We start from the raw sequence: 27,275 nt of genomic DNA on the forward strand, positions 1-27,275 counted from the left end.
ACTGACCAAGGAGCCAACACTGGGCTCTATCTCATGACTCTGAGATCACAACATAACTGAAACCAAGAGTAGGACACATAGGTGCCCCCAAAATTCAGAAGTCTTGACAATGCTGTTAGTGAATGTGCAGAAACAGACCCATACATCGGTTGCTGCTGGTGGAAGTACAGATTGGTATAGCCTTTGTTTAGGGAGGCCAGTTTTGGTGTTATCTGTTAAAATTACAAATGCTTATGGCCTTTGGCCAAAATCTTTAATTGTGTCCATTGGTATGAGGGACAGCTTATGTGTTAATTGATTAAAATGACCAGAGAAACATTGAATTAAATATTTTTCAACTGGCTAAAGCATCGTTTTGGGGTTCAAATGTAGATGTTAGAGAAATTAATTAGAAGGAAGCATTTGACTGCTAGTGGGGGACAGCACTGATGGACACAAATTTAAAAATTCTTATTAAGATAATTTACATAAAGTCCAGTTCACTCTTTTTTTTAGTGTACAGTTCTGAGAGTTTTGGCATATGTGTATAGTTATGTAAACATCTTCGCAATCAAAATATATTACAGTTCTAGTACCTCCACCCCCAGATCTCCTCAGTAATCTTGGTGTAATCAGTCTTTCTTTCCAGCCTGAGCCCCTGGCAACCACTGATCTGTTTTATGTCTGTAGATTTTTGTTTTTTTTTTCTTTGCCTTTTCTAGACTGTCATATACATGGAATCCTACAATAAGCAGCTTATTGAGCCTGGCTCCTTCCACTTAGTATAATGCATTTGAGATTCAGCTGAGTCATGTGTATCAGAAGTTTGTTCCTCTTTATTATTGGGTAGTATTCCATTGTATGGGTGTAAATGTAATTTGCTTATCCATTCACCAGTCGAAGGATATTTGGATTGTTTTTTACCTTTTAGTGACCATAAGTAAAGCCACCTAGAAGTTTTATACTTTAAGGTTTTTATATTGAGTCTAGCATTCATTTTGAGTTAATTTTTGGATTTGTTACGAGGTGTGGATTAAGTAACCTTTTTTGGCACATGGGTATCCAGCCATTTGAAAAGGACTGTCTTTCTTCATTGAAATGCCTTGGTACTTTTGTCAGAAACCAAGTGACCATGCGTATGTGCATCTATTTCAGGTTTCTAGTTCTGTAGGTTTGTCTTGATCACCGTTTGTACTGTCTTGATTTCTGTAGCTTTATAGTAAGCTTGTGATACAGTGTGGTAATATCAGGTATAGTATAGTGTGGGTTCTCTAAATTTGTTCTGTTTCGGAATTGTTTTGGCATTTATAATTTTTTTGCCTTTTCACCTAAGAATCATTTGTTGCTTTTGAAGGGGGAAAAAAACCTTGTTAGGATTCTTAAAAGATATTTTATTTATTTATGTGTTTGGGGGAGAGAGAGAGAGAGAGCGTGTGAGCGCGTGCACAGGTGCACGCTGGAAGAGAGAAAGAATCTTAAGTAGGCACTGTGCTGAACATGGAACCCGATAAGGAGTTCCATCCCACGACCCTGAGATCCCAACCTTAGCTGAAACCAAGAGTTGGATGCTCAACCAACGGAGCCACCTAGGCACTCCAAACCTTGCTAGGAATTTGATTAGACATTTTTAAGTTTTATTTTGTCATAATACTCGATTTATAAGAAGTTGCCAAAACAGGAGAGAAGTTTCCATATATTCTTCATTCAGGTTCAACCAATGAAAACATCTTATATAACTATAGTACAAAATCAAGACCAAGAAATTGGCATTGGTGTAATCCACACGAGTTTATTTAGATTTCTGTAGTTATATGTGCACTCATTTGTGTGACCGTGTTTGTGTTTATGACTCTGTCCCATTTTTTTAAAAAGATTTTACTCATTTTAGAGAGAGAGATAGCACAGAGCAGAGGGGAGAGGGAGAAGCAGACTTCCTTGCTGAACGGGGATTCTGACTTGGGGCTGATCTCAGGACTCGGAGATCATGACCTGAGCTGAAGGCAGATGCTTCCACCCAGGCACCCCGATTCTGTCCAGTTTTATCACAGGTGTAGATGGGTTAACGACCACCGTGAAGATATAGAACTATTCTATCATCACAAAGGTCCCTCATACTACTTGTTTATAGTTAAATTCATCACCTTCCTTCACCTTTCTCAATTCTGTCCCTAATCCCTGGCAACCACTGATTTGTTCTCTGTAATTGTGTCATTCTGGAGGCTCTTAGATAAATGGGAAATCATACAGTATATAACCTGTTGAAATTAGCCTTTCTTCACTCAACATAATTGTCTTGAGATCCACCCAAGTTGTTGCATTCCATCAGTTAATTCCTTTATATTGCTGAGTCATACTCCACAGTATGGATGTACCAGTTTGTTTTAACCACCGACTCATTGAAGGGTATTTGAATTAGTGTTTTTATTAGTTTGTATTACTTTGCTAGTGTTCTCATTAAAAAGTACCAGAAAGTGGGTGGCTTAAATGGCCAGTCTATCGTTTTACACTTCTGGAGGCTGGATATCCCAGATCATGGTGTCTGCAGGGTTGGTTCCTTCTGAGGGCTGTGGGAGAGAGTCTGTTCCATATCTCTTGCCGAGCTTCTGGTAGTTTACTGACAATCTTTGGTGTTCCTTGGTTTATAAAAGTGTCACCTTTGTCTCTGCCTCCGTCTTCACCTGATGATCTAACTTGTGTGCATGTCTCTCCAAATCCCCCCTCCCCCATTTTAAAAAGATTTTTTTATTTTTATTTTTAAGTAATCTACACCTAGTGTGGGGCTGAAACCCACAACTTCAAGATCAAGAGTTGTATGATCCACCAACAGCCAGGGGCCCCCAAATTTCCCTTTTTTATAAGCACACCAGTCTTACAGGATTAGGGCCCACACTGAAATCCTCGTTTTAACTTGATAACTTCTGTAAAGACCCTAACTCCAGATAAGGTCACATTCCAAGGTATGGGGGATTAGGATTTCAAAATACGGATTTTGGGGGGACACAATTCAACCTAGAACAAAATCGTTCCCTATTTTTGGCCATCACAAATGAAACTGCTGTGAACATTTGCATTCATATATTTGTGTGGACGTAGATTTCCATTTCTCTGTGATAAATGCTTGGGAATAAGTGCTGGTTCTTATGGTAAATGTATATATGGTTTTCTAGTTTTAAAAATTTTTACATGTAACAATTTACATATAACATTGTGTAAGTTTAAGGTGTACAGTGTGTTGATATATTTACATATTGCAATATGATTACCACCATAGCTTTTAGATAACACTTCTGTCTGGTCATATAAAGATCATTTCTTGGGGCACGTGGGTGGTTCAGTCAGTTAAGTGTCCGACTTTGGCTCAGGTCATGATCCCAGGATCCTGGGATAGAGCCCTGCTGAGCAGGGAGTCTGCTTCTTCCTCTCCCTCTGCCCCCCACCCCAGTTCACAGAGCACACATTTTTTCTCCTCAAATAAAAATAAATAAAAGCTTTTAAAAAAGACATTTATTTTTTGTGGCAAGCATGTATGGCTTTTAGGACTAACTTCTAAACTTTTTACCAGAGTGGCCGTGTCATTTTACAATTACACCCAGCAGTATATGAGTATCAGTTTCTTTGCATCTTTGCTGTCATTTAGTTTTGTCACTATTTTTTATCTTGGCCATTCTGATAGGAATAGTGATATCTCATTGTTCTTCAGCTCAATTTTAGCATGTGTTTTTTTAAAAAAATTTTTTAGCATGTGTTATTAAAGGTTTTTTTTTATAGCTGCCTTTTTCTCTTACACTTAAACTCTTGATTTTTAATACCATTAACATGATTACTTATTTGCTGTCCAACAGTAAAAAGAAAATAGCTTCAGAAGAGCAGAATCAGTATTAAAACAACAAAACTGTTAAGTCTGAATTTTCTTTATATGTCTTTTTGTCTTTGGAATTTATCTCACTAAGGATGTTGTTTTGCAATCTTACTATAAGTGTTTTTTCTGCATACGCATTTGATATACATGATTAGGTTTATTTTTCTAAATTTTTTTCAACTTCAGGAATTTCAGAAATTCAGGCTATTTTAGAGAGGTAATTCATTTTCCTAAATCAAAAGTTAAAATTCCAAATAAAAAGTTAAAATTTGATATAGAAAGTTATGCATAGAAGTTTGCAGAGACTCCTGCCTTTGCTGTTCTTTCATCCCCTCCCTCTTATAGGCAACTTAAAAAATGTTTCTTGTCAATCCTTCTAGTATTTGTTTTTACGCAAATACATCCATATATATTTTACATTTCTTTCTTGAAAGTAGTATACTGGCAAAAACAAATTGTTACAGACATTAATATTAAGTGCCAGACCTAACAGAAGATCTTGAGTTGTGTTGATGACGTTTTCCATGGTGTGAGAGTTCAATCTGCCATAGTGACCTGAGGCATTTCTTGATCTATCTGTAAGTTGCGATCAATGTGAATTAGTGAGATAGGTTTACTAGTGCTTATGCTGATGATTTTTACATCATTGGAGAAATCTGCTTTTTACTGTGTAATTTTAGACAGAAAAAGAGACAGGTGAAATATAGTTGAATACCTAGTAAGTTGTCACTGCTAGCCAAAGCAGGTAATATAATAACAGGACTAACCTGAGTGTTGGCGGGGTTGGAGGGCGGGACATTGGCGGTGGCAGGGGCATAATGAAGTAAAACTTTAGAGTAAAATGACATGAGTGGAGTATTTGGCAAACGAGCAGAATGATTTGCAAGAAGCAGTTGAAGAAGAAATCTTTTTCTTGTTTGGAATTTATTAATCAGTAAGGTTGAGCATAATCGATGGTAGAGAGAGATTGCTTTTCATGATGAAAAGAGCATTTTGAGCCCTTTGCCAAAGTAATAATCATAGAATAAAATGGGAGATAGTTGTGTATGAAGAATCTCCTTACGCATGTTGTTCTCAGATTTTTGCTGAATTAATTGGTAGAAACTTGTGAAGTAGATCATTACAACACATGTTTTTCTGTAGAAGGAGTTTTCTAATTGAGTTTCTTTTCTAATGACTTAGCGGATAAAATCAGTACAACAAATTATGTCTTAAAAGTAAGGTCACAGTAACTATAAACCTCTTTATAGTTTATAGTATACTATAATATATACTCTATATATACACTATAGTATACTATATACTATAGTATACTTTCAAGGGTACCTAATACTTAAAGCATTAGTTCTAGGATATATTTTCCTTTAATAGCATATCATTATTAATATTAAATGTGTGCTGAATCATTATTTTGCCTCCTTTTTTTAGCATTTAGATAATCCTTCGGGGAGATGTTTTTCAGGATGCTTTAATATATTTGTGGTGGTTTAGAAATAAGGTAGTCTTTTGGTTTCAGTTGCTCTAGGACTTTAAAAAATTCCCATCATCTTAGAGCTCAAATTGAGAATTGGTTTTTTCTCTCTCTCTCTCTCTCTCTTTCATCATTGGATGGCATACCAGGGTGGATGAAATACACTCATGGGTGTATAAAGGCCCTAAAAATGGAATAGGTTACCTCCTACACTGTTGGTGGGAATGCAAGCTGGTACAGCCACTCTGGAAAAAGCATGGAGGTTCCTCAAAAAGTTGAAAATAGAGCTACCCTGCGACCCAGCAATCGCACTACTGGGTATTTACCCTAAAGATACAAATGTAGTGATCCAAAGGGGCATGCATGTGCACCCGAATGATTATAGCAGCAGTGTCCATAATAGTGAAATTATGGAAAGAACCTAGATGTCCATCAACAGATGAGTGGATAAAGACGATGTGGTGTATATATACAATAGAATACTATGCAGCCATCAAAAGAAATGAAATCTTGCCATTTGCGACGACTTGGATGGAACTAGAGGGTATTATGCTTAGTGAAATAAGTCAATCAGAGAAAGACAATTATCATATGATTTTCCTGATATGAGGAAGTTGAGAGGCAATGTGGGGGGTTTGGGTGAAGTAGGAAAGGAATAAATGAAACAAGATGGGATCAGGATGGAGACAAACCATAAGAGACTCTTAATCTCACAAAACAAACTGAGGGTTGCTGGGGGGAGGGGGTAGGGAGAGGGTGGTTGGGTTATGGACATTGGGGAAGGTATGTGCTGTGGTGAGTGATGTGACGTGTAAACCTGGTGATTCATAGACCTGTACCCCTGGGGCTAATAATACATTATATGTAAATAAAAAAATTAAAAAATGAAAAAAAATGGAATAGGTTATAGGGCAAAATGTGGGGGCCCTTTGTAACACTAGTACCAGTAATCTATACACGTTTTAACATTTTGATCTCTCTTCAGTATCATCTTTATGGTTTACACTAATGATAAGCTCCCTCTCCCAAATTAATGGAACCACATGCTATATTTTAGGGATCAGTATAACTTGCATGTTAGTTAGTTTTTGACTGCAGTTTGCTTGATTGCTGCTAGAAGGTTCTTGTTGCCTTTTTTCCAGCTTTAAGTTATGTGCTGTTCTCCTGTGGGAAACTATGAAACTTATACCATCAAATTTTTAACAAGGGAGAGAAATGTTGTTATTAAATGGGTTTCAGTGATTGTTTTCATACCATATGGTGAGTAAATTTGAAAATGTAGCTGGGACTAGCTTATTGTTCAACCAAGTACATTTTTTTCCCCTAAAAAGCTAGGTATTTCTTTGGATCCTTTGCCATGAAGTTACACAAGCTTTGGTTAGTTTTTTTTTTTTTTAAAGATTTTATTTATTTATTTGGCAGATAGAGATCACAGGTAGGCAGAGAGGCAGGCAGAGAGAGAGAGGAGGAAGCAGGCTCCCCGCCGAGCAAAGAGCCCGATGCGGGGCTCGATCCCAGGACCCCGAGATCATGACCTGAGCCGAAGGCAGAGGCTTTAACCCACTGAGCCACCCAGGCGCCCCTTTGGTTAGTTTTTTAAAAAAATATTTTATTTATTTATTTGACAGACAGAGATCACAAGTAGGCAGAGAGGCAGGCGGAGGGGGCAAGGACAGACTCCCTGCTGAGCAAAGAGCCCGATGCGGGGCTTGATCCCAGCGCCCTGGGATCACAACCTTAGCCGAAGGCAGAGGTTCAACCCACTGAGCCACCCAGGTGCCCTGGTTCATTTTTATCGTAGTATATAAGTAACAAAATCTGTTTGCCAAAACAAAGTACTTTGAGTGTGTAGATATCAATTGTTAGTGTCTTATTTATAAAACTATATTTCAGGGGCACTGGGTGACTCACTTGTTTAAGTGTCCAACTTTTGCTTTTGGCTCAGATCATGATCTCGGGGTTGTGAGCTCTGGCCTTATGTAGGGTTCCATGCCCAGGGTGGAGCCTGCTTAAGATTCTCTCTCTCCCTCTCCATCTGCCGCCCCTCCCTCTAAAAGAAAATTGTTTCAAAATATATCAGTAGTTAAGGTCTATAATATGCTTGCTCAGTAGAAAGGTATTTTCAAATGTTTGATGATTTATGAAATCTTGTGAGTTTGTATGATAAAGGAGTTGCTTACTTGATAAAAGGAGGTTGAAATTTTTTATTGTAAAAAAATAATGAAATTTACCATCTTAACCTTTTTTCTGGGAGCAATAGATAGAGTGAGGGGGTGGGGAAAAGGGCAGAGGGAGAGAGAGAATCTTAAGTAGGTTACATGCCCAGCGTGGAGCCTGACATGGGGCTCAATCATAACGACCCTGAGATCATGACCTGAGCCAAAATCAAGAGTCCAATGCTTAACTAACTTAGCCATTCAGGTGCCCCCCCCCCATCTTAACCATTTTTTTTTTTTAAAGATTTTATTTATTTATTTGTCAGAGAGAGAGAGAGGGAGAGAGAGCAAGCACAGGCAGACAGAATGGCAGGCAGAGGCAGTGGGAGAAGCAGGCTCCCTGCTGAGCAAGGAGCCCGTTGTGGGACTTCCTGGGATCATGACCTGAGCCGAAGGCAGCTGCTTAACCAACTGAGCCACCCAGGCGTCCCGCCATCTTAACCATTTTTAAGTGGACAGATCAGCAGTTACATTGACACTCCTGTGTAACATGTCCAGAACTTCTCATCTTGAAAATCTGAAACTTGGGGTGCCTGGGTGGCTCAGTCAGTAAGCATCTGTGGCTCAGGTCATGATCCCAGGGTCCTGGGATCAGGTCCCACATCAGGCTACCTGCTTGTTGGGAAGTTTTCTTCTCCCTCTCTCTCTGCCTTCTGCTCTACTTGTGCTCTCTCTCTGTCTGTCAAATGAATAAATTAAAAAAAAAATCTTTAAAAAAAAAAATCTGAAACTCTGTACCCATTAAACAACACCCCTTTTCCCACTCCTTCCATCTCCTGGTAACCACTATTCTACTTTCTGTTTCTATGAATTTGGCAACTTTAGGTACCTCATGTCGGTGGAGTCATACAGTATTTGTCTTTTTGTGACTGACTGGCTTATTTCATGTAACTTAATGTCTTGGAGGTTCATGCTGCACATTGTAGCATGTGACCGGATTTCCTCCTTTGTTAAGGAGAATAATATTCCGTTGTATGTATACATCTTACTTTGTTTATCCATTCAGCTGTTGATGGACATGTGGGCTGCTTCCACCTCTTAGCTATTGTGAACAGTGCTGCTATGAATGTGGGTGTACAAATATATCTTGAGAATCAGCTTTCAGTTTTAGATACATACATGAAAATGGGGATTGTTGGATCATATGGTAGTTCCATTAAAAAATTTTGGGGGAATCTCCATACTGTTTTGCATAGCAGATACACAGTTTTGCAGTCCTACCAACAGTGCACAGGTGTTCAGTTTTTTACACATCTTTGCAGACACTTGTGTATATTTTGATTCTAGCCATCTCAGAGGGTATGAGGTGGTATCTCATTGTGGTTTTGATGTGATTTTTGATTCTTTTATCAATTTTTTAAATTTGTGTTATTTGATATTTTGTTGTTGAGTTGTAGGAATTCTTTATATATTTTGGATATTAACCTCTTATTAGATACATGATTTGCAAATATTTTCTCACATTCTGTAGTTTGCCTTTTCACTCTGTTGATTGTGTCCTTTGATATGTAAAAGTTTTGATGGTAGTTTCTTTTGTCTGTTTTTGCTTTTATTACCTGTTTTGGTGTCATATCCAAGAAATCATTGCCAAGTCCAGTGTTACAGAGCTTTTCCTCTAATGTTTTCTTGTAGGACCTTTATAGTTTTAGCCGTACATTTAGGTCTTTAACCCATTTTTAATTAATTTTTTTATATGGTGTGAGATAATGGTTTATCTTCATATTTTGCACGTGGATATCCAGTTTTCCTAGCACCAGTTTTTGAAGAAACTGTCCTTTCCTTATTGAGTGGTCTTGGCAGTCTTGTCAAAAGTAATTTGAGGGGCGCCTGGGTGGCTCAGTGGGTTAAAGCCTCTGCCTTCGGCTCGGGTCATGATCTCAGGGTCCTGGGATCGAGCCCCGCATCGGGCTCTCTGCTCCGCAGGGAGCCTGCTTCCTCCCCTCTCTCTCTGCCTGCCTCTATGCCTACTTGTGATCTCTCTCTCTCTCTCTCTGTCAAATAAATAAAATCTTAAAAAAAAAGTAATTTGAATGTGTATGCAAGGGTTTATTTCTGCCCTCTCCATTCTGTTCTGTTGGTCTGTATGTCTTTCTTTATGCCAGTGGCACACTGTTTTCATTATTGTAGTTTTGTGATACGTTTTGAAACCAGGAATTGTGATGCCTCCAACTTTGTTTCTTCTTTATTCCCCCCAAATTGTTTGAGTTATTTGTAGTACCTTGAGTTTTATGATGAATTTTTCCATTTCTGCAGAAAAACCCCCAAAAAACAAACAAAACAAAACAAAACAAAAACAACAAAAAAAACCTCTTGAGATTTTGATAGGGATTGCATTGAATCTGTAGATTGTTTTGGGTACTATGGACATCTTAATAATAACAGTCATCCAGTCAGTTTACATAGGGTATCTTTAGACTTATTTGTGTCTTCTTTCTTTTTTTCCTCTTTTATTTTTAAGTAATCTCTACATCTAGTATGGGGCTCAAACTCACAAACCCGAGACCCAAGAGTTGCATGCTCCACTGATGGAGCCAGCCAGGCACTCCAAGTGTCTTCTTTAATTTCATCCAGCAGTGTTTTGTAATTTTCAGTGTATTAATCTTCTGCCTCCCTTGGTTAGGTTTATTTCTAAGAATTTTTTTCTTTTGGTGTTATTGCAAATAGAATTATTTTCTTAGTTTCCTTTTGGATTGTTCATTGTTAGTGCTTGCTTTGGCAGCATGTATAATAAAATTGGACTGTTCATTGTTAGTGTATAGAAGCACAACTGATTTTTCTGTGTTGACTATGTATCCTGCAACTTTGCTGAATTTATTCTAATGGGTTTTTTGGGGTGTGTGTGTGAATGTGAAATTTTTAGGGTTTTATACACATACAAGTTCATATCATCTGCAAACAGGTAATTTTACTTCTTTCTGTTTTTTATTTCTTTTCCTTGCTTAACTGTTTTAGGCAGGACTCCTAATACTATGTTGAATAGAAGTGAGAGCAGGCATCCTTGCTTTATTTCTGATCTTAAAAGGGAAACTTTTCAGTTTTTTACCATTCAATATGGTGTTAATTGTGGGCTTTTCCCAAGTGGCCTTTGTTATGTTTTTTTCCTGCTATTCCTACTTTGTTGAGTGTTTTTATCATGAAAAGGTATTGAATTTTATCAGATGCTTTTTCTGCACCAGTTGAGATAATTATGAATTTTTTTGTCCTTCATTCTCTTAATATAGTGCATTGGTTAATTTTGATGCATTGCCCCAGCTTTGCATCCTGGAAATAAATCTGACTTGGTCATGGTGTATAATACTTAAAATGTGCTGTTGAATTTGGTTTGTTAGTATTTTTTTGGAGGATTTCTGTATTGGTGTTCATCAGGGATGTTGGTCTGAGGTTTTTCGTGGTGTCTCTTTGGCTTAAATTTACCTTTTAAAGTCATTTACATGTTTTACTCTAGGAAAGCTAAGGGTTAGGATTTAAATAAATTTAGAGTACAATACATATGACTTTTCTTTCATTGTCTTTGTTTAGAATTACCATTGAAGAACCAATCTCTTAGATCTGCAATAAGAAATGGGAAGTATCATTGGGCGCCTGGGTGGCTCATGGGTTAAGCCCCTGCCTTTGGCTGAGGTCATGATCCCCGGGTCCTGGGATGGAGTCCTGCATTGGGCTCTCTGCTCAGTGGGGGGCCTGTTTCCCCCCTCTCTGCCTGTCTCTCTGCCTACTTGTGATCTCTCTCTGTCAAATAAATAAATAAAATCTTTAAAAAAATAAAGAAGAGGGGCGCCTGGGTGGGTCAGTGGGTTAAGCCGCTGCCTTCGGCTCAGGTCATGATCCCAGGTCCTGGGTTCTAGCCCCACATCGGGCTTTCTGCTCAGCAGGGAGCCTGCTTCCTCCTCTCTCTCTGCCTGCCTCTCTGCTTACTTGTGATTTCTCTCTGTCAAATAAATAAATAAAATCTTTAAAAAAAAAAAAATAAAGAAGAAATGGGAAGTATCCATACTGCTTTTATAAACTTCACTGTGAAAGCATATTGGATTTCCAAACTTCAATATGAATATAATTCAAGCCCATGAATTGTATAGTGTGCGTGTTAGTAGAAAGGTTAGCAGTTTGTATCAAGTGGATACTAATGCTAGGTATTTTAATACGGTGTTATCTAATAAAAAATGGAAGGTACAAAAAATATTAAGTATGTAGGATGTATGTTGTGCTTTGTGGTCATACTAAAATGACGAAAATTTTGTGCTTACTAGTAGTAACTGCAATTCTAAATTTTAATAAATTTTTTAAAGATTTTATTTATTTGAGAGAAAGGGAGAGGAAGAGAGGGGGAGGGAGAGTGAGAGAGTACAAGTAGGGACAGGAGCAGAGGGACAAGCTCCCTATTGAGCAGGGAGCCAGGCATGGGACTCACAGGGGGCTGCATCCCAGGAAGGTGGGATCATGATCTGAGCCAAAGGCAGACACTTAATCGCTGAGCCACCCAGGTGCCCCGTAATTCTAAATTTTATATTAAAATTTCCCATTATCCTCCATAAAGTGGTTTAGCTTGTTTATAATTAGTTTTTATTATTGTTTATTATTATTATCTTAGTTGTTTTTTGTTATTATCTTAGTTACAATTTTATCTCTACCTTCCTGTGAATTAATATTAAAGACTCAATATTTCATTTAGATACTTTTTTGTACACCTTGAATAAATAAATGTGAAATTTTCATGTAATCAATCTTAGAATACGTGAAATAAAAATTTGGATTTCCCTTGAAATTCAGTCAAGATTAGCTTGTTTTCATCTACTTTGCTAGGAAATCTTAGTATCTGTTACTGCTTGAAGCCTGCCAGTGAGCCAGTGATGCCCACTATGAAGTGAGTTTGATGGTAATAATGCACTGTGCTTATATTATGTTGTATACCATTTTTACAAGTGTTCACACATGAATTTAGCTCATGGTTGTATATTTGATTTTCAGATCTAGATATTCATTAATACCAGCTAATTGGGTCCCACCTCTGAAATGTTGATAGCCACTACACCCAGTTGTAATTATCACTGTTTATTCATGATGTCTTAACATACAGAAAGTAATGTCAGTGGGGCATGTATATTTTTTAAATTAACTCACTGTAGAAAACTAAATATGGTGTTCTGGTATAAGTGATTTGAAGAGTGATCACTGATACTATTTTAAAAAATTATTCATGATTTAGCTATTGACCTTGGTAGACTGAGGTAAGATTTTAAGGTGATAATATATGATAAATATTTTATCTTTTGACATTTATTTTGATATTTATTTGATACTTATATGTTTTGATATTTATTTATAAAAATCAACCACAGCTTGTTAGGGCACACTGGGGAATCAGCAGACTTGGAATTAGATAGGTGATATATGTCCGGTATATCAGGTATGACATGATATCCAGTGTCTAGTACCAAGTGCCAGTGTGGTAGACAGATGAGAGGAGGTTGTGGCAACTGGAGAGACAGAGACCGTTTTTAGAGTAGGTTTAGGAGCAAGAATCCACTTCCTTGGATGGGGCTGGTAGATAATATATAGCAAGAACAAAGTAGAATATTGATCCTGGGATGACTCAGGCACAGGGTACAACTGAGTATAGGGTGAAACAGTAGTGGGTCTGCAGGAATAAGGCAGAACCTTTTTCTTAACCTCCCTACTCCTTCCCACCCCTAACCACAACTGGTAGTACTCATTTGTTTCCACGTTCAGGAGTGGTGTGCTAAATTTTCTACAGAAATCAAAACTGATGGTCTGAGATCTGGGGCAAGGTCAGTATGTAGGTTGGGCCAGGTGATTCTAATTATGTTTAGGACTAGAGTCCTATTTATTTGGAAAGTATTGGGGGAATGTGGGTAGACAAGGAAATGAGGAAGATTGCTGAGCACCTACTATCATGCTTAAAAATAGGAAGGGAACAGGTGGATGTTTCCAGTTCTGTCTGGCTTTAGTTTCTGGCAATGTGTAGTGATGCCATATCCGTGCCCCAGCTTGCTCCTTCCCTTCTTCCTGAAAGTAGAAATTGTTTCAGAAGTGTTGTGGCGTTAATTGTGTTCAATTTGTCTATTTAGTTATTTGAGAAAGTCTTTTTTTTTACTTTTGGCGTCCTGCCTTTCTTCTGTATATTATTTTTTAAGTTTGTAAGGGCAAACATTTGACCTATCAAGTTAGTTAGAAATGTAGACAGGGTAATTAATGCTCTTAAGTGTCAGATTTCTTCTATTTTTTTCTTCTATTTTTTTTTTAAGATTTTTATTTATTTGACAGAGCACAAGTGGGCAGAGAGGCAGGCAGAGAGAGAGAGGAGGAAGAGGCAGGCTCCCTGCTGAGCAGAGAGCCCGATGTGAGGCTCGATCCCAGGACCCTGGGATCATGACCTGAGCCGAAGGCAGAGGCTTTAACCACTGAGCCACCCAGGCGCCCCTTTTCTTCTATTTTTTTAAAGTTTTTATTTATTTGTTTGACAGAGATCACAAGAAGGCAGAGAGGCAGGCAGAGGGGGGTGGGGAGCAGGCTCCCCGCTGAGCAGAGAGCTGATGGGGGCTTGATCCAGGACCCTGAGATCATGACCTGAGCCGAAGGCAGAGGCTTAATCCACTGAGCCACCCAGGTGCCCCGCGCAGATTTCTTCTAGTACCATTTCCAGATTACCTTTCCCTGTGCTACCATTAGAAATTCTTAAGGACACTGCCCAGGCTTATGGAAAGGAAATTATATTTGCAAATGATATATGTGGGTAGCTATGATATGGGTATGCTATCAAGAAACGTTTTGGTTGGGTGCCTGGGTGGCTCCTCTGGCTGAGCGTCTGACTCTTGATCTTATTTGGCTCAGGTCTTGATCTCAGGGTCCTGAGTTCAAGCCTCCAGGGGTTTAAAAAATGTTTTGGTTAAAATTTTGTTATTGGTCTGGGTATGCATGATCATTGCTTGGTTTGTCATTCTTTTCACCTTGTCATCTCCTCAGAAGATGTGTAGCAGAAATTGGGAGATAAACATAGGGAGGAAAAATATCTTTTTGAGCAAGGAGAAATCTTTTTAAAAAAGTCTTAGTAATCATTAAAGGGGCAGTAGATTTTCTTCTTTTGAAGGTGTATGTGTTTACATATAACAGTTTTTTGGTGTTTTTGATGAGCTTTTCATTTCTTAACTATGTACTCATAGTTGCCACCTATCATTTGATGTAAGGAAGGATAATAACTTGTGTGCTTTGATTAAATGTGCTACTGTCGGAACTAAGTTTACTTTTTAACATTTCAGGATTTCATCCTAAATGAGACTTATTCCTTTTGTCTTCTAAGTAGGTAGGCCAGTAAAAGGAGCACACCTATGGGTCTTGTCAGGAGTTCATAAAGTTTTGTTCCTGTTCACCTTGAGTAGATGAACATGATAAAGATTGTTTTTTGGGGGCTCCTGGATGGCTTGATTGGTAGAGCATGTAACCCTTGATCTCAGGGTCATGAGTTCGAGCCCCATGTTGGGCGTAGAGATTACTTTTTAAAAAGATTATTTTTTTTAGTTTTTAAATTTTTAAAAATATTTTAAATATTTGAGGGAGAGACAGTGAGAGAGAGCATGAGAGGGGAGGTCAGAGGGAGAAGCAGACTCTCTTGGAGCTGGGAGCCTGATGCGGGACTCAATCCTGGGACTCCAGGATCATGATTTGAGCCAAAGGCAGTTGCTTAACCAACTGAGCCACCCAGGCGCCCTAGAAAAATAATTCTATGATAGAACTTAGTTTTTTGTACCTACTTCATAAGATTATGGACCTGAAATATGAATAAATCAAGTTTTACCAGCAGAGATATTTTGTAATTTCTCAGGTAGTTCAGGTTTTAAAAGAGGACATTCAAAAGCACATTTCCACCCTCGTAATTTACTTTTTCCAAATGAACAATAAAATTATAGATTAAAAATGTAAAAATCACCTACATTGTCACCACCCTGTTAAGCTGTTTTCCTTTGCTGCTTTTTAGTTGTTGGTAATAATTGCATCCTAATATAGGGCTTTGATTTATCAATCTTGACCCATGTTACTAGTCATCATAAATAGTATGAGTTTTCTATTAATTGTATTTTTGTATGGTAAATTAACATATGGCTGTATCTTTAGGTAGTTCCTACTTTAAAGTGTTTGTATTATAGTGATGGTTGCATTTCAGAAGGTTCTGTGTACTTCTTATGTGCGATTCTCATAGATAGAAGGATGTAATCCTTTTGGGAGGAGTGTTAAGATAATAGATTGGCGTATTTGTATGTGCTAAATTTGCTGGCTGTTAGCAGCTGAATTTTTCTGCATTTTTAGGGAAATAACACACCTAGCTACTTGAAGTGCTTCCCTCACTCCCTCATAATGTGTGGATTCTGAGGGACCTTATTAGTGATGGCTCTCTGTTTTGCAGCTTTTTATTTTTATCTTGAGACCACTTGGGATTGAGTTAAAAGAACTTTGAAACAGTTATTCTTTTACCAAAGAAATCAAAATTACTTTAAGATTTTTAAACACTATCATAGAAAAACAGGTTTTTTGTGTATTCTTACTTTTATGCGGGGGGGGGGTGTAATTTTAATGAATTTAGTAAGTCATTTGAAGTTAAAGATGCAAGCATAGTTATATAATTTTTTATATGTTTGTGTTTATATGTTATAGTAATTGGTGTCCAACATGTTTTTAGAAGTGAGAGAAGAAAGCTTTTTTGTTATTGAATTAAACGTGTAATGTAAACTCTGAGTAATAGGCTATAAACATATTCATTATAGATAACTTGAAAAAGTTATGGTGATCAAGTTTTAGCTTTTAGATCTCTGTATAAAAGCAGTGCTGCTGAGAGCATTTACTTGAATTTAATGTAGAGAATTAAAAATACATAATCACCCATTTTTAATTCAATAATTATATATGAATGTATTTAACAAACCTTTAATGGTGGTATACTGTACACTTGAGCCTAAGGAAGTGGTTTTAAAGTGTATTCAACTCATCTACAAATGTGTTTGCTTAGTTTTCAGTGAGGATAAACAGAAGCTAATTGTTTTTGGATGTATTTTTTCTTAAAAGGAACATAGTGATTGAGAGTTAAAGCAAATTTCATTTCTATAATTTATTTTTCAAAGCTTTTGGAATGTTAACTCTTCTATAGTAGTTGCAGAGAATTGGTACATGTGATAAAAAATCTCAGTTTTTCCTTGACACTAGGTGAGAGCTCCACCTTGTGATCTTTGAGCATATTTTTTGAAAAATTAGTAACCTACAGTAGTCCAGAAATGGTGTGGTGAGTTTAATCATTAAACTCATACTTTTTATTTGAACATTACATATTATTACAGTTTTGGGTTTTCCAACTTCAGACAAATGATATTAAGTATATTTAAAGACCTCGTTTTTAAGTTTTTAAATGTAACTCTTTGGGGTAAGCAAATTGTTTTTATATACAGCTGTAGACATTTAAAATGAAAAAAAATTCATAGCCCTTCCTGCATGTAAAGTTTACATTCTTAAAAAAACCCCAGTGCTAATTTACCCATTGCTCCTCCTCTTTTAAAGTACAAAGCAACTTACATTCTGAGCTATAAAGAAATGTTTGGTGGCAAATTGGTTATTTAGACAATGATTAAAATTAAAAACTCAGACATAAGCAGTTTATATTTATATTTAATAATATTAGGTGGCAGTAGAGTTAAGTACCTTCTTGTAGAAACGCATTCTCATGTTTATTGGTACAAGTAGTTCCATGATGGCAAGGATCTCTCCTGTTCATCACTCCATGCCCCAGTGCCCAGCATTGTGTTTGGCACATGGTAGATACTTTTGATTAGTTGGATGGATTTTTAATATTTAAAAACTCTTAAAATATGTATTTAACTGAAATAGGGAGTTAGTCAGTTTAATAATTTTTTTCTAAATCTGTTAGACCATTTCATGATACTTCTTTTTAAAATACAAACAACTCGTCTGGGAGACTCACCTCTTTATAAATTCCATTTTTCTTTTGTGTTTGCTTTGGTTTCTAATTACCAAATACATGTTAAGATAGCCCTATACACTGAACAATATAATTTGATCTGGCAAAACTTGTACACTAGAAATCTGTGCTATTTTTAGAGGAAGGTGAAAACTGTATCACATAATACTTATTTTATTTGGTGTTCTCTGCTCTACAGAGCTGATGCATTCTTTATGTCCCTTAGGAGAATATAGTTATGAACTACTTTTAAAAAATTGTATATTTAAGGAATGCAGCAAGTTTGGTTTTACAAAATGCTTGAGGGGTGGATAGAGAGCATTGCAGGTAGGCAGATAATACAAGCACTTTATTTCCAACTTGCCATCTAGATTACCTGACATGTATAGAACTTATAGCTCTATACTTTTCCAGCTCCTTTATAAAAAACAAAATTATTTTTTTAAGAAATAGGTTTTTTTTAATAAGTTGGGGTTTTTAGGATCCTAGGGTATACCCTACATGTGAGGGCAAGTTTCTGAACTTTGGTGCGCTACTTAGATAATTCCCTAGGTTATAATATGAATAGTAACAGATTAACAATTAGTGGCTTTAGAGGAAGCCAGTCCTGGGACCATGATTTAGTGCAAGGAGAAGCCCATTCTAACAGTCATATCTAAATAAAGATTTTATAGTATGAGTATTCTTCAGAAAAAAAGAAAAACTCAAAGTGGTGGTAAACTCAAAGTGGTGGTGTAGACAGTTCTTGATTATTCAGGGTTTGATTTGTGGATTATTCATTCTTCTTGTTTGTCCTGTTACCTCATTATTTTGTTGTTCATGGTAGCTTAATTAGAGTGAGCTAGGAAGCGCACTGTTTTAAATTTTTATTAATTGAATATTACTAGCCATTTATGATTTTTTATGATGCTTTTTAGAGATTTAAAATTAATGGAGAAAATGGGGTGCCTGGCTTTCTCAGTTGGTAGAGCATGCAACTCTTGATCTCGGGGTTATGAGTTCAGCCCCCAGGTTGGGTGTAAAGATTACTTTAAAAAAAATCTTAAAATTAATGGAAAAATTGAATTGGTTTTTTTGTATAATGTCTTTATTGGGAGAGATTAGAAGCTAATCATTATGTGATACTTTAACATTTATTATTAATTGGATGTAAGTCTTACCTGCTTTTTCTTTAGGTAGTCATCAAGTCCTAGATTCACATGGAAATAAAAGGAAAACATAAGAAAATTATAAAAGAAAGTTATATACAAATCAAGAGCTTCAGACTCAGCGTATTTTCTCTCTTTTGTTACAGATTTGTCATTTGCTTTTAGATCTTTCTGTCAGTTAGGAACTGCATCTTTGACCTTCAAAACCAGAAATAATATCCTTCCTGTGGCCAAACTAAACTTATTTTGGTCACAGATGGTATTCATCTGTTCATATGACATTATTGGTATTTAAATTGATTGTAAGTTCTTCAGAGCTAACATTGTTTCCCCTTCCCTGTTCAACACAGTATAGTATTATCATGGTTATTTATTAAGCCTTTGGGCTCTATGTTTCTTCTATCATAGAAGAACCTGCCCTTTTTTTTTTTTTAAAGTAGGTTTTATGCCCAATATGGTGCTTGAACTCGTGACCAGCCAGGTACTGCTAGCAAAGGCTGTGGAGTTTTCAGGCATTGTATTATGATTTGAATTTGTCATAAGGATTTTAGGACCAGTAGAAGAATCACATCCTGTTCCTGTTTAGGGCATATGTCTTTTTAAGCCAGGCAAGAGCATCATAACAAATCTTAATTTTATTTTATATTAATTAATTAATTAAAATCAGAACATTTATTATGTGACTCATCGTTGAAATACTTAAGATGAGCTGGGTGTTTCAACAGCTGCCCTCTGGAGCTTGGGCGTTGTTCCTTCATGGAATCCATGCCTGAATCTGCGGTATACAATTAGGTGTCTCATTCAACCAGTCCCAGTGGTATTTCATCTTTTAGCCTGGGCACTTCAGTTGTACTTTCTCTTCCTCTTGGCAGGATAGCCACATTTGCCATAGGTCAATTTCTGAAGGTGGTAGGCCTTAGAGCCACAGTGGCGGCACAGATGTGTGTCTTACTGCAGTGGTTTCCAGTGATTATGTCCCCTTCATCATCTTGTTTCTGTGGCTAAGACCAAAGAGCGAGAATCATACAAATTTTAAAAATAATTATAATACCAGAGTTTTTCTTTGTATCTGTTAAGACTGTTGTGGGATTGCAACAGTTTATAACAAATCCATATCTTAAAAAGGCAGGGTATCTGGGTGGCTTAGTCGGTTAAGCATCTAACTGCATTTGACTCTTGATTTCTTCTCAAGTCATGAACTCAGGGTCCTGTGATGGAACCCCTTATTGGGCTACCTGCTCAACGGGGAGTCTGTTTACCTCACCTTCCCTCTGCCCCTCCCCCTGCTTGTGCACTCTCTCTCAAATAAATAAGTCTTAAAAATCTTTTTAAAAAAATGCAGTCAAATGCAAGGGGGAAAAATTCCTTTTTTACCTGAAGGACAGCAGGCCCTGGGAAATTTAATTTTTGAGTACAGATATCCTTCCCAATATTTTTCATTTGTTGGTAATAAATATGGCATCCCTTCCCTTAAAGGAATTGTTTGTCTTAGAAGAAAGAAGCAAACCATTGTTTTACCCACGTAAATCTATGAATATCTTTCTGACATTGGGGTGTTCCAGAAGATGATAAAGAAATGATAGCAGCTCCAGAAATACCAACTGATTTTAATCTACTACAGTAAGTATATTATGAAAATTCTTAAATACTTTTTCCACAAAATGGGCAATATATTAACTTCAGTTAAAATTATTTCTGCAGAAGTTCTAATGTATAAGATAAAAGTATGTATATTTTGAAACAGTTTATATCAAAGCTCATTGGTCTTTGTAACAGTGATTCCATGTTTTTTTGTACTATGTTTTTGATTTATTTTTTAATTTAGATACAGTACAATTTATTATTTTGCTGTGCAGTTCTTTGAATCCATATTTAGTTTTTACAGTAGCAACTGTTTTGAGGGAGTGCCATGAAATTAAAAGTTAAGTGTTCCCATTGGTAAGGAATATATACCACATAGTAGTATTTAGGGTGTAATACCAGATTTCTGTTATAAAACGCACTGATAATAAGCTTAAATATGGGAAGGTAGGACATGCTGTCCATATTTTTTTTCAGAAAAAATTACATGCTTATTGGTATATAAAGTGACTTCAACATAGGTATTTTCTTCACCCTTGTCTTAAAAGCTACCTGTACTCCTTTTTCAACTTTTATTCTAATTACTCTTAAGTATTTGATGTAGGAAGGAATTTCAGCTACTGTATGTAATAGTGGTTTTCATACTAAGCTGCAGTTTCATGAGGTGCCTCAGTGAAAAAGGAACCCTTAAACTGCCTTGGATCCCTTTAACTTTATACACATATATACTATACTATATTTGCTGTTGGAATCTTTATAATACTTGATTTGAAAATAATTTGGCTGCTACGAATTTTGAAAACATCAGATAAATACTTTGTACATAATGGTAGCCAGTGTCTACTTTTGATGCTTTATAGGTATTCATTTTAAAAATAATTTTATTATTTTCGGTGGAGACTAAGGTGGTCTACGGGGATATTGCTAGTATTTTGAAGTGTGCTTTTCAGTGTGATTTTAATCCCAGTGTATATGGACTCTGTTTTTAAGATTCTTGAGGAAAATTTCTTGTTTTCGTTTGAGGTAGGATACAGGATAGTCCAAGGAAAATACAATGTTTGGTTGGACTATTAGAAAATTATGAAATTTCTTAAATATGTTAAGATTGGAGACAATTAAGAATGTTTGTGTTATAAACTAGACTACTGACTATTAGAATATCTCAAGTAATTAAGGCCTGAAATAGGATAATGGGTAAGAGGGAATTGATGTGGAGGGTAGAATAAACAGTGTTTGGTTGGGTATGTGAGATGGGGGACAGGGTAAAGAGAAAGGAGTGGAAGAGTCAGTCATATAATAGATGACTCATGAAATTTCAGGCCACTAAAAGGTTAACCTGGTATGCTCCATAAACATGCTAGCATAGGTTATTTTACCTGGGATAGGTGGTGGTGGTGTTCTTTTGATCTTAAAAGCAGAGGAAAACATAGGAGAAAGGCAGACTTTCAAGAGTATTTCTGCTCTGGTTGGGGATGTTTTCGGCTCTTACCCTGATTACTCAACTTTAGCTTTCTTCATAAGGTTTTCCAGTTAGTAATCAAACCTCTAGTGGCTCATTCTTTTAGTTGGGAGAGATGAGGATTAAGAGTGTAATTGAGCCTGTGATTAGTCTGTGGCCATTGGAATATTGCAAAGACTAGTGATTGTTTGCAGATTTATAGCAGTTACAGAGCTAAGAGAGCTAGTGTCCCACAAATGTCTTGGGAATAAAGAAATATTACTTATAGACAGCAAGATACCTAAAAACATTACCTTTCTTTTCTTTTCTTTTCTTTTTTTTTTTTTTGCAAGGCCATATAGGCGTGTGGGAAGGATATTGATGACAACAATCTTCTTAAGATGTAATAGGCATGATTTTCAGGGTTAATATGACAGTAGTCATTCAGGTTTTGGTGCATTAACTCTTGGGAAATGGGATTTATTATAGGCCCTTTCCTCACAACGTAATAGGACATAGTTAGGATTGCCACAATCTTCAATACATTGTTTAAATTATGTTGTAGGTAACTGCTATTAATAGTAATTTTTTCCCTTGCTAGCAACTTAACCATTACTATAGATATATAAAGTATACCTACTTACCTCATAACCTCTGGACAACTGGTTATTTTAGCAATGAAAATGGAAATAGAAGAAATCTAGTTAGAGAAGAAAAGCTTTGCATTTTGATTCCATTTGTTTTAAGCAAAACTGGTACTAGGATTACATATTTGAAGTGGTAAAATTTTTATCTTTTATGGGTGTGGCTCAGTTCTAAACTCATTATGACCCAGATTTCAAGTAAGCCTTGCCTTCAGCTCTTAAATGTGAGGGTATGTTACTACTACTTAGATACACCCATGTTTGCATATATAGGAAGCATTACACATATGTATTTAAATTAGTCTTCTTCCTTATGTGTGAGAAAATCCAGATTATATAAAACACCTCACCTACTCCAAAATAAAGGGCAACTTCTTAGAATTACAGATTTATATATTTATTTGAGAGACAGTGAGAATATGTAGATTTACATATTGGAGGAGATTGAAGAAACTTTAGAGATTTCATTCTTTCTTGCATGTAAATTGTTTATAGATGAAAAGATTGTGAGGTTGTCACTTGTCTAAGATCACACAGTTTCTTAGTACTAGAATCAGTTCTCCTGTAGTTCACCACCTTTTTACTTCATAAAGGATTTTGATCAGTTAGCACTTCCCTATTGTATTTCAAATGGTTTAGTTTGTAAAAATGTTTTATACATATCCTTTCAGAAGTACATGTTTTGTATAGTTATACTTATATTTCCAAATATTTTTTGAGTGAGCGAGGAGTGGTCAGAGGATTCTTAATATCACTAAAATTCCCTAATAAAGATCATCCAGTTCCTAGTGTTAAAATGTAGTCTTCTCTGAACTCCATGGTGTTCAATCAGAAAATGAAACCAGCCATTACAATAGAACACCACAGTTACTATGGTTAAAATTTTTTTTAAAGATTTTATTTATTTATTTGACAGACAGAGATCACAAGTAGGCAGAGAGGCTGGCAGAAAGAGAGGGGGAGGCAGGCTTCCTGCTGAGCAGAGAGCCTGATGCGGGGCTCAATCCTAGGACCCTGGGATCATGAGCTGAGCTGAAGGCAGAGGCTTTAACTCACTGAGCCACCCAGGTACCCCTGTGGTTAAAATTTTAAGAGCCACTGGTATTATATGTTTTTGTTTTGGTTAAAAATTAAGAAAATAAAACATGTTTATAGATATTTTTGCTTTAGATTATTGCCTTGTAGTTTGTTACATAATTTTATGTTTGGTAATATGCTATGGTATGATGTTTGGGGAAGCATCTTAGTTACATGTAATGCTAATAAGGAATTTTGTAAAGAGTTAACCAAGCCTTTGTTTTAGAAAATATGGCAAAAATAGAAACTTCACCTATATTTCTAAAGAAAGTTTTAAATAATTGCTTATCTTTCTGTCACAGGGAGTCAGAAACACATTTTTCTTCTGACACAGATTTTGAAGACATTGAAGGAAAAAACCAAAAGCAAGGCAAAGGAAAAGTATGTATAGAATATATGACTTTATTTTGGTTCTTTAGGTCATTTGTATACATATATGCATATGTACATATAAAAATACATAGCTGTTTTAGTTATGTCTCACATGTTGTCTTTTATAAAAGTTCTCTCCCCACCACTGGTATGGTAAGCCTTCTGAATGTATATGGTTTCTTTGGCTTCTAGGTCAAATATCTTTTGATTATCTGTTTTCCACTACTGTAAAGTTGAAATTAATAATACAACATTGTTTCTTTTTTAAAAATTTTGTTAAGTTCTTAATTTTAATTCCAGTATAGTTGACCTACAGTGTAATAGTTTTAGGTGTACAGTTTAGTGATTCAGCAATTCTATACATAATTCAGTGCTTGTTAAGATAAGTATAGTCTTTAATCCCCATCACCTATTTCATCCCTTCCCCCACCCACCTCCCTCTGGTAACCATCAGTTTGTTTTCTGTAGTTAAAGAGTCTGATTCTTGGTTTGTCTCTCTTTTCCTTTGTTTCTTAAATTCCACATATGAGTGAAATCATAACAGTATTTGTCTTTCTCTGACTTACTTTGATTAATGTTATACTCTCTAGCTCCATTCATGTTTTTGCAAATGGCAAGATTTCATTCTTTTTTTGTGGCTGAATAATTTTCTGTTGTATATGTAGACACCACATCTTCTTTATTCATTCATCTATGGATGGGTATTTGCACTGCTTCCATAATTTGGCTATTGTAAATAACGCTGCAGTAAACATATGGATACATATATCCTTTCAAATTAGCGTTTTTATATTCTTTGGATAAATACCAATAGTGTGATTACTGGATCATAGGGTAGTTCTGTTTTTAATGTTTTGAGGAACCTCTGTACTGTTTTCCACAGTGGCTGCACCAGTTTGTGTTCCCGCTAACACTGCATGAGTGTTCCTTTTCTCCACATCCTCACCAACACTTGTTGTTTGTATTTCTAATAGTTTATTTTGTAAAGCACAGTATGCTAAGCACAATGTGATACTCTGTTGGCTTTACTTACTCATGAGTAGTCAAGCATAAAGCAAAGCAAAGCAATAAATAAAATTCCTTGTTCTAAACTATCCTAAAAATGTAACCTATAATCAGTTTAAGTCCAGTAGGTTCCAGTTGACAAGAGTTTTACTCTTTATAAGTAATGCTAAGGATAAAGAGTAACAAAGTGAGGGGTGCCTAGCGAGCTCAGTCAGAAGAGCATTCAACACTTGATCTCCAGGTTGTGAGTTCGAGCCCCACATTGGGTATAGGGGTTACTTAAATAAGTAAAACTTAAAAAAAAAAAAAAAAAACCCAAAACCTAACAAAGTGAGGTTCTGACTCAATAGAATGAAGATTTAGAATATATGCGCATAGCCTGAGGACCCTGAATGACTTGGTGAATGTGTAAATTATTTTGATGTTTTGGAAAGTACATTTGACTCTGTGCATGTGTGTAAATACAGTGTGTAAAAGATGACTTATTTTTGTTCACCATTTTCTTTCCCAAAATGAATTTTGGATTTATATTTTCTTATAACAAATTTTAAAAATCTATTTATTTAAAAAAATTAAAAAAAAAATTAATTTCTTTTCAGCATAACAGTATTCATTGTTTTTGCACCACACCCAGTGCTCCATGCAATCCGTGCCCTCTCTAATACCTACCACCTGGTTCCCCCAACCTCCCACCCCCCACCCCTTCAAAACCCTCAGATTGTTTTTCAGAGTCCATAGTCTCTCATGGTTCACCTCCCCTACCAATTTCCCTCAACTCCCTTCTCCTCTCCATCTCCCCTTGTCTTCCATGCTATTTGTTATGCTCCACAAATAAGTGAAACCACATGATAATTGACTCTCTCTGCTTGACTTATTTCACTCAGCATAATCTCTTCCAGTCCCGTCCATGTTGCTACAAAAGTTGGGTATTCATCCTTTCTGATGGAGGCATAATACTCCATAGTGTATATGGACCACATATTCCTTATCCATTCCCCAAACTACTAGAACTCATACAGCAATTCAGCAATGTGGCAGGATATTTAAAAAATTTTTTAAAAGATTTTATTTAGAGAGAGAGCCCAAGCAGGACTAAGGGCAGAAAAAAAGGGGAGAAAGAATCTCAAGCAGACTCCACGCTGAGCATGGAGACCCATGCAGGGCTTGATCTCATGGCGCTGAGATCAAGATCTAAGCTGGAATCAAGAGTCAGATGCTTAACTGACTGAGTCACCCAGGCACCGTGACACATTTACTTTTAAAAAAGTCTGTAATTGTCATGATCTCAGGGTCCTGGGATGGATTCCTGCATTGTTCTCTCTGCTCAGCAGGGAGTCTGCTTCCTTCTCTCTCTGCCTGCCTATTTGCCTACCTGTGATCTCTCTCTCTGTCTGTGTCAAATAAATAAAATCCTTTTTAAAAAAGTCTGTAATAGTGATGCCTGGGTGGCTCAGTCTGTTAAGCATCTGCCTTTGGCTCAGGTCATGATCCCAGGGTCCTGGGATGGAGTCCTACCTCAGGGTTCCTTGTTCAGTGGGGAGCGTGCTCCTCCCTCTCCCAATCCCCCTTCTTGTGCTCTCTCTCTCTGTGACAAATAAATAAAGTCTTAAAAACAAAAGAAAAGATGTCTATAATACAGAACTGTACAATAAACAAAGTAAATTTCCCTGTAAGCCTATCTCACAGAGGTAAGATAATCTTTAAACATTTTGTGAACCGTTCTTTTGTACATACACCTGTCTGTAAACATGACATAGACTTTTACTTAAATGGATTCATACTATGCAAACTGTTTAATTTGCTTTTAAAACTAAATAGTATGTTGTAAGTAGCTTTCCTGTCAGTGAATTTTTTTTAAAGATTTTATTTATTTATTTGACAGACAGAGATCACAAGTAAGCAGAGAGGCAGGCAGAGAGAGAGAGAGAGAGAGAGAGAGAGGAGGAAGCAGGCTCCCTGTGGAACAGAGAGCCTGATGTGGGGCTTGATCCCAGGACCCTAGGATCAGGACCTGAGCCGAAGGCAGAGGCTTTAACCCACTGAGCCACTCAGGCGCCCCCTGTCAGTGAATTTTTGCTATCATTTCTAATGGTGTCAGAGCACCCCATTTTATCTATGGAATACAATTTATTTAATTAATCTTTGGCATATATTTTTAGAGTTCACATAATCCATATTTCATAATTTCATATCCGTTTTTAGTCTCTTAAAACATAGACGTTTTGAGACAAAAGTGTGAATAAATAAAATGTTAACTCATGACTGTCCAAAGACAGTCATAATTCTAGTGGGTAGTATATGGTTATCCATTAGAAAACTAATTTTTCTTATTCTGCAGCCATTTTGCAAAACTGAAAATGTACTTTTGACTTTGATTTAATTTACAAGTTGGGACAAGACTCACAGTGGCATCTGACTAGAGGACTCCCCAAAGTTTTTGTGCCACAGTTTAGTTGTATAGTCACTGCTATGAGTGAGGTGTTAGGTCTCAGATTAAGAATTTATTATA

The 27,275-nt window shown here is 36.5% G+C and overlaps 1 protein-coding gene across 3 annotated transcripts in view; it reads left to right on the forward strand.

Annotated features, from left to right (window-relative positions):
• The window catches only part of LOC111157208 (stromal antigen 2), a 143,749-nt gene that overhangs the window by 36,930 nt on the left and 79,544 nt on the right, over positions 1–27,275 (forward strand). For all 3 annotated transcript variants that reach the window (XM_022518498.1, XM_022518500.1, XM_022518499.1), the window contains exons 2-3: positions 20,126–20,269; positions 23,692–23,770. In XM_022518498.1, the coding sequence (XP_022374206.1) occupies positions 20,226–20,269; positions 23,692–23,770 (123 nt within the window). In that variant the 5' untranslated portion in view covers positions 20,126–20,225. The remainder of the gene's footprint in view (positions 1–20,125; positions 20,270–23,691; positions 23,771–27,275) is intronic.

The sequence above is a fragment of the Enhydra lutris genome, unplaced genomic scaffold (genome assembly GCF_002288905.1).
Source record: "Enhydra lutris kenyoni isolate GAN:26980312 unplaced genomic scaffold, ASM228890v2 scaffoldscaffold53, whole genome shotgun sequence".
Lineage (NCBI taxonomy): Eukaryota > Metazoa > Chordata > Mammalia > Carnivora > Mustelidae > Enhydra > Enhydra lutris.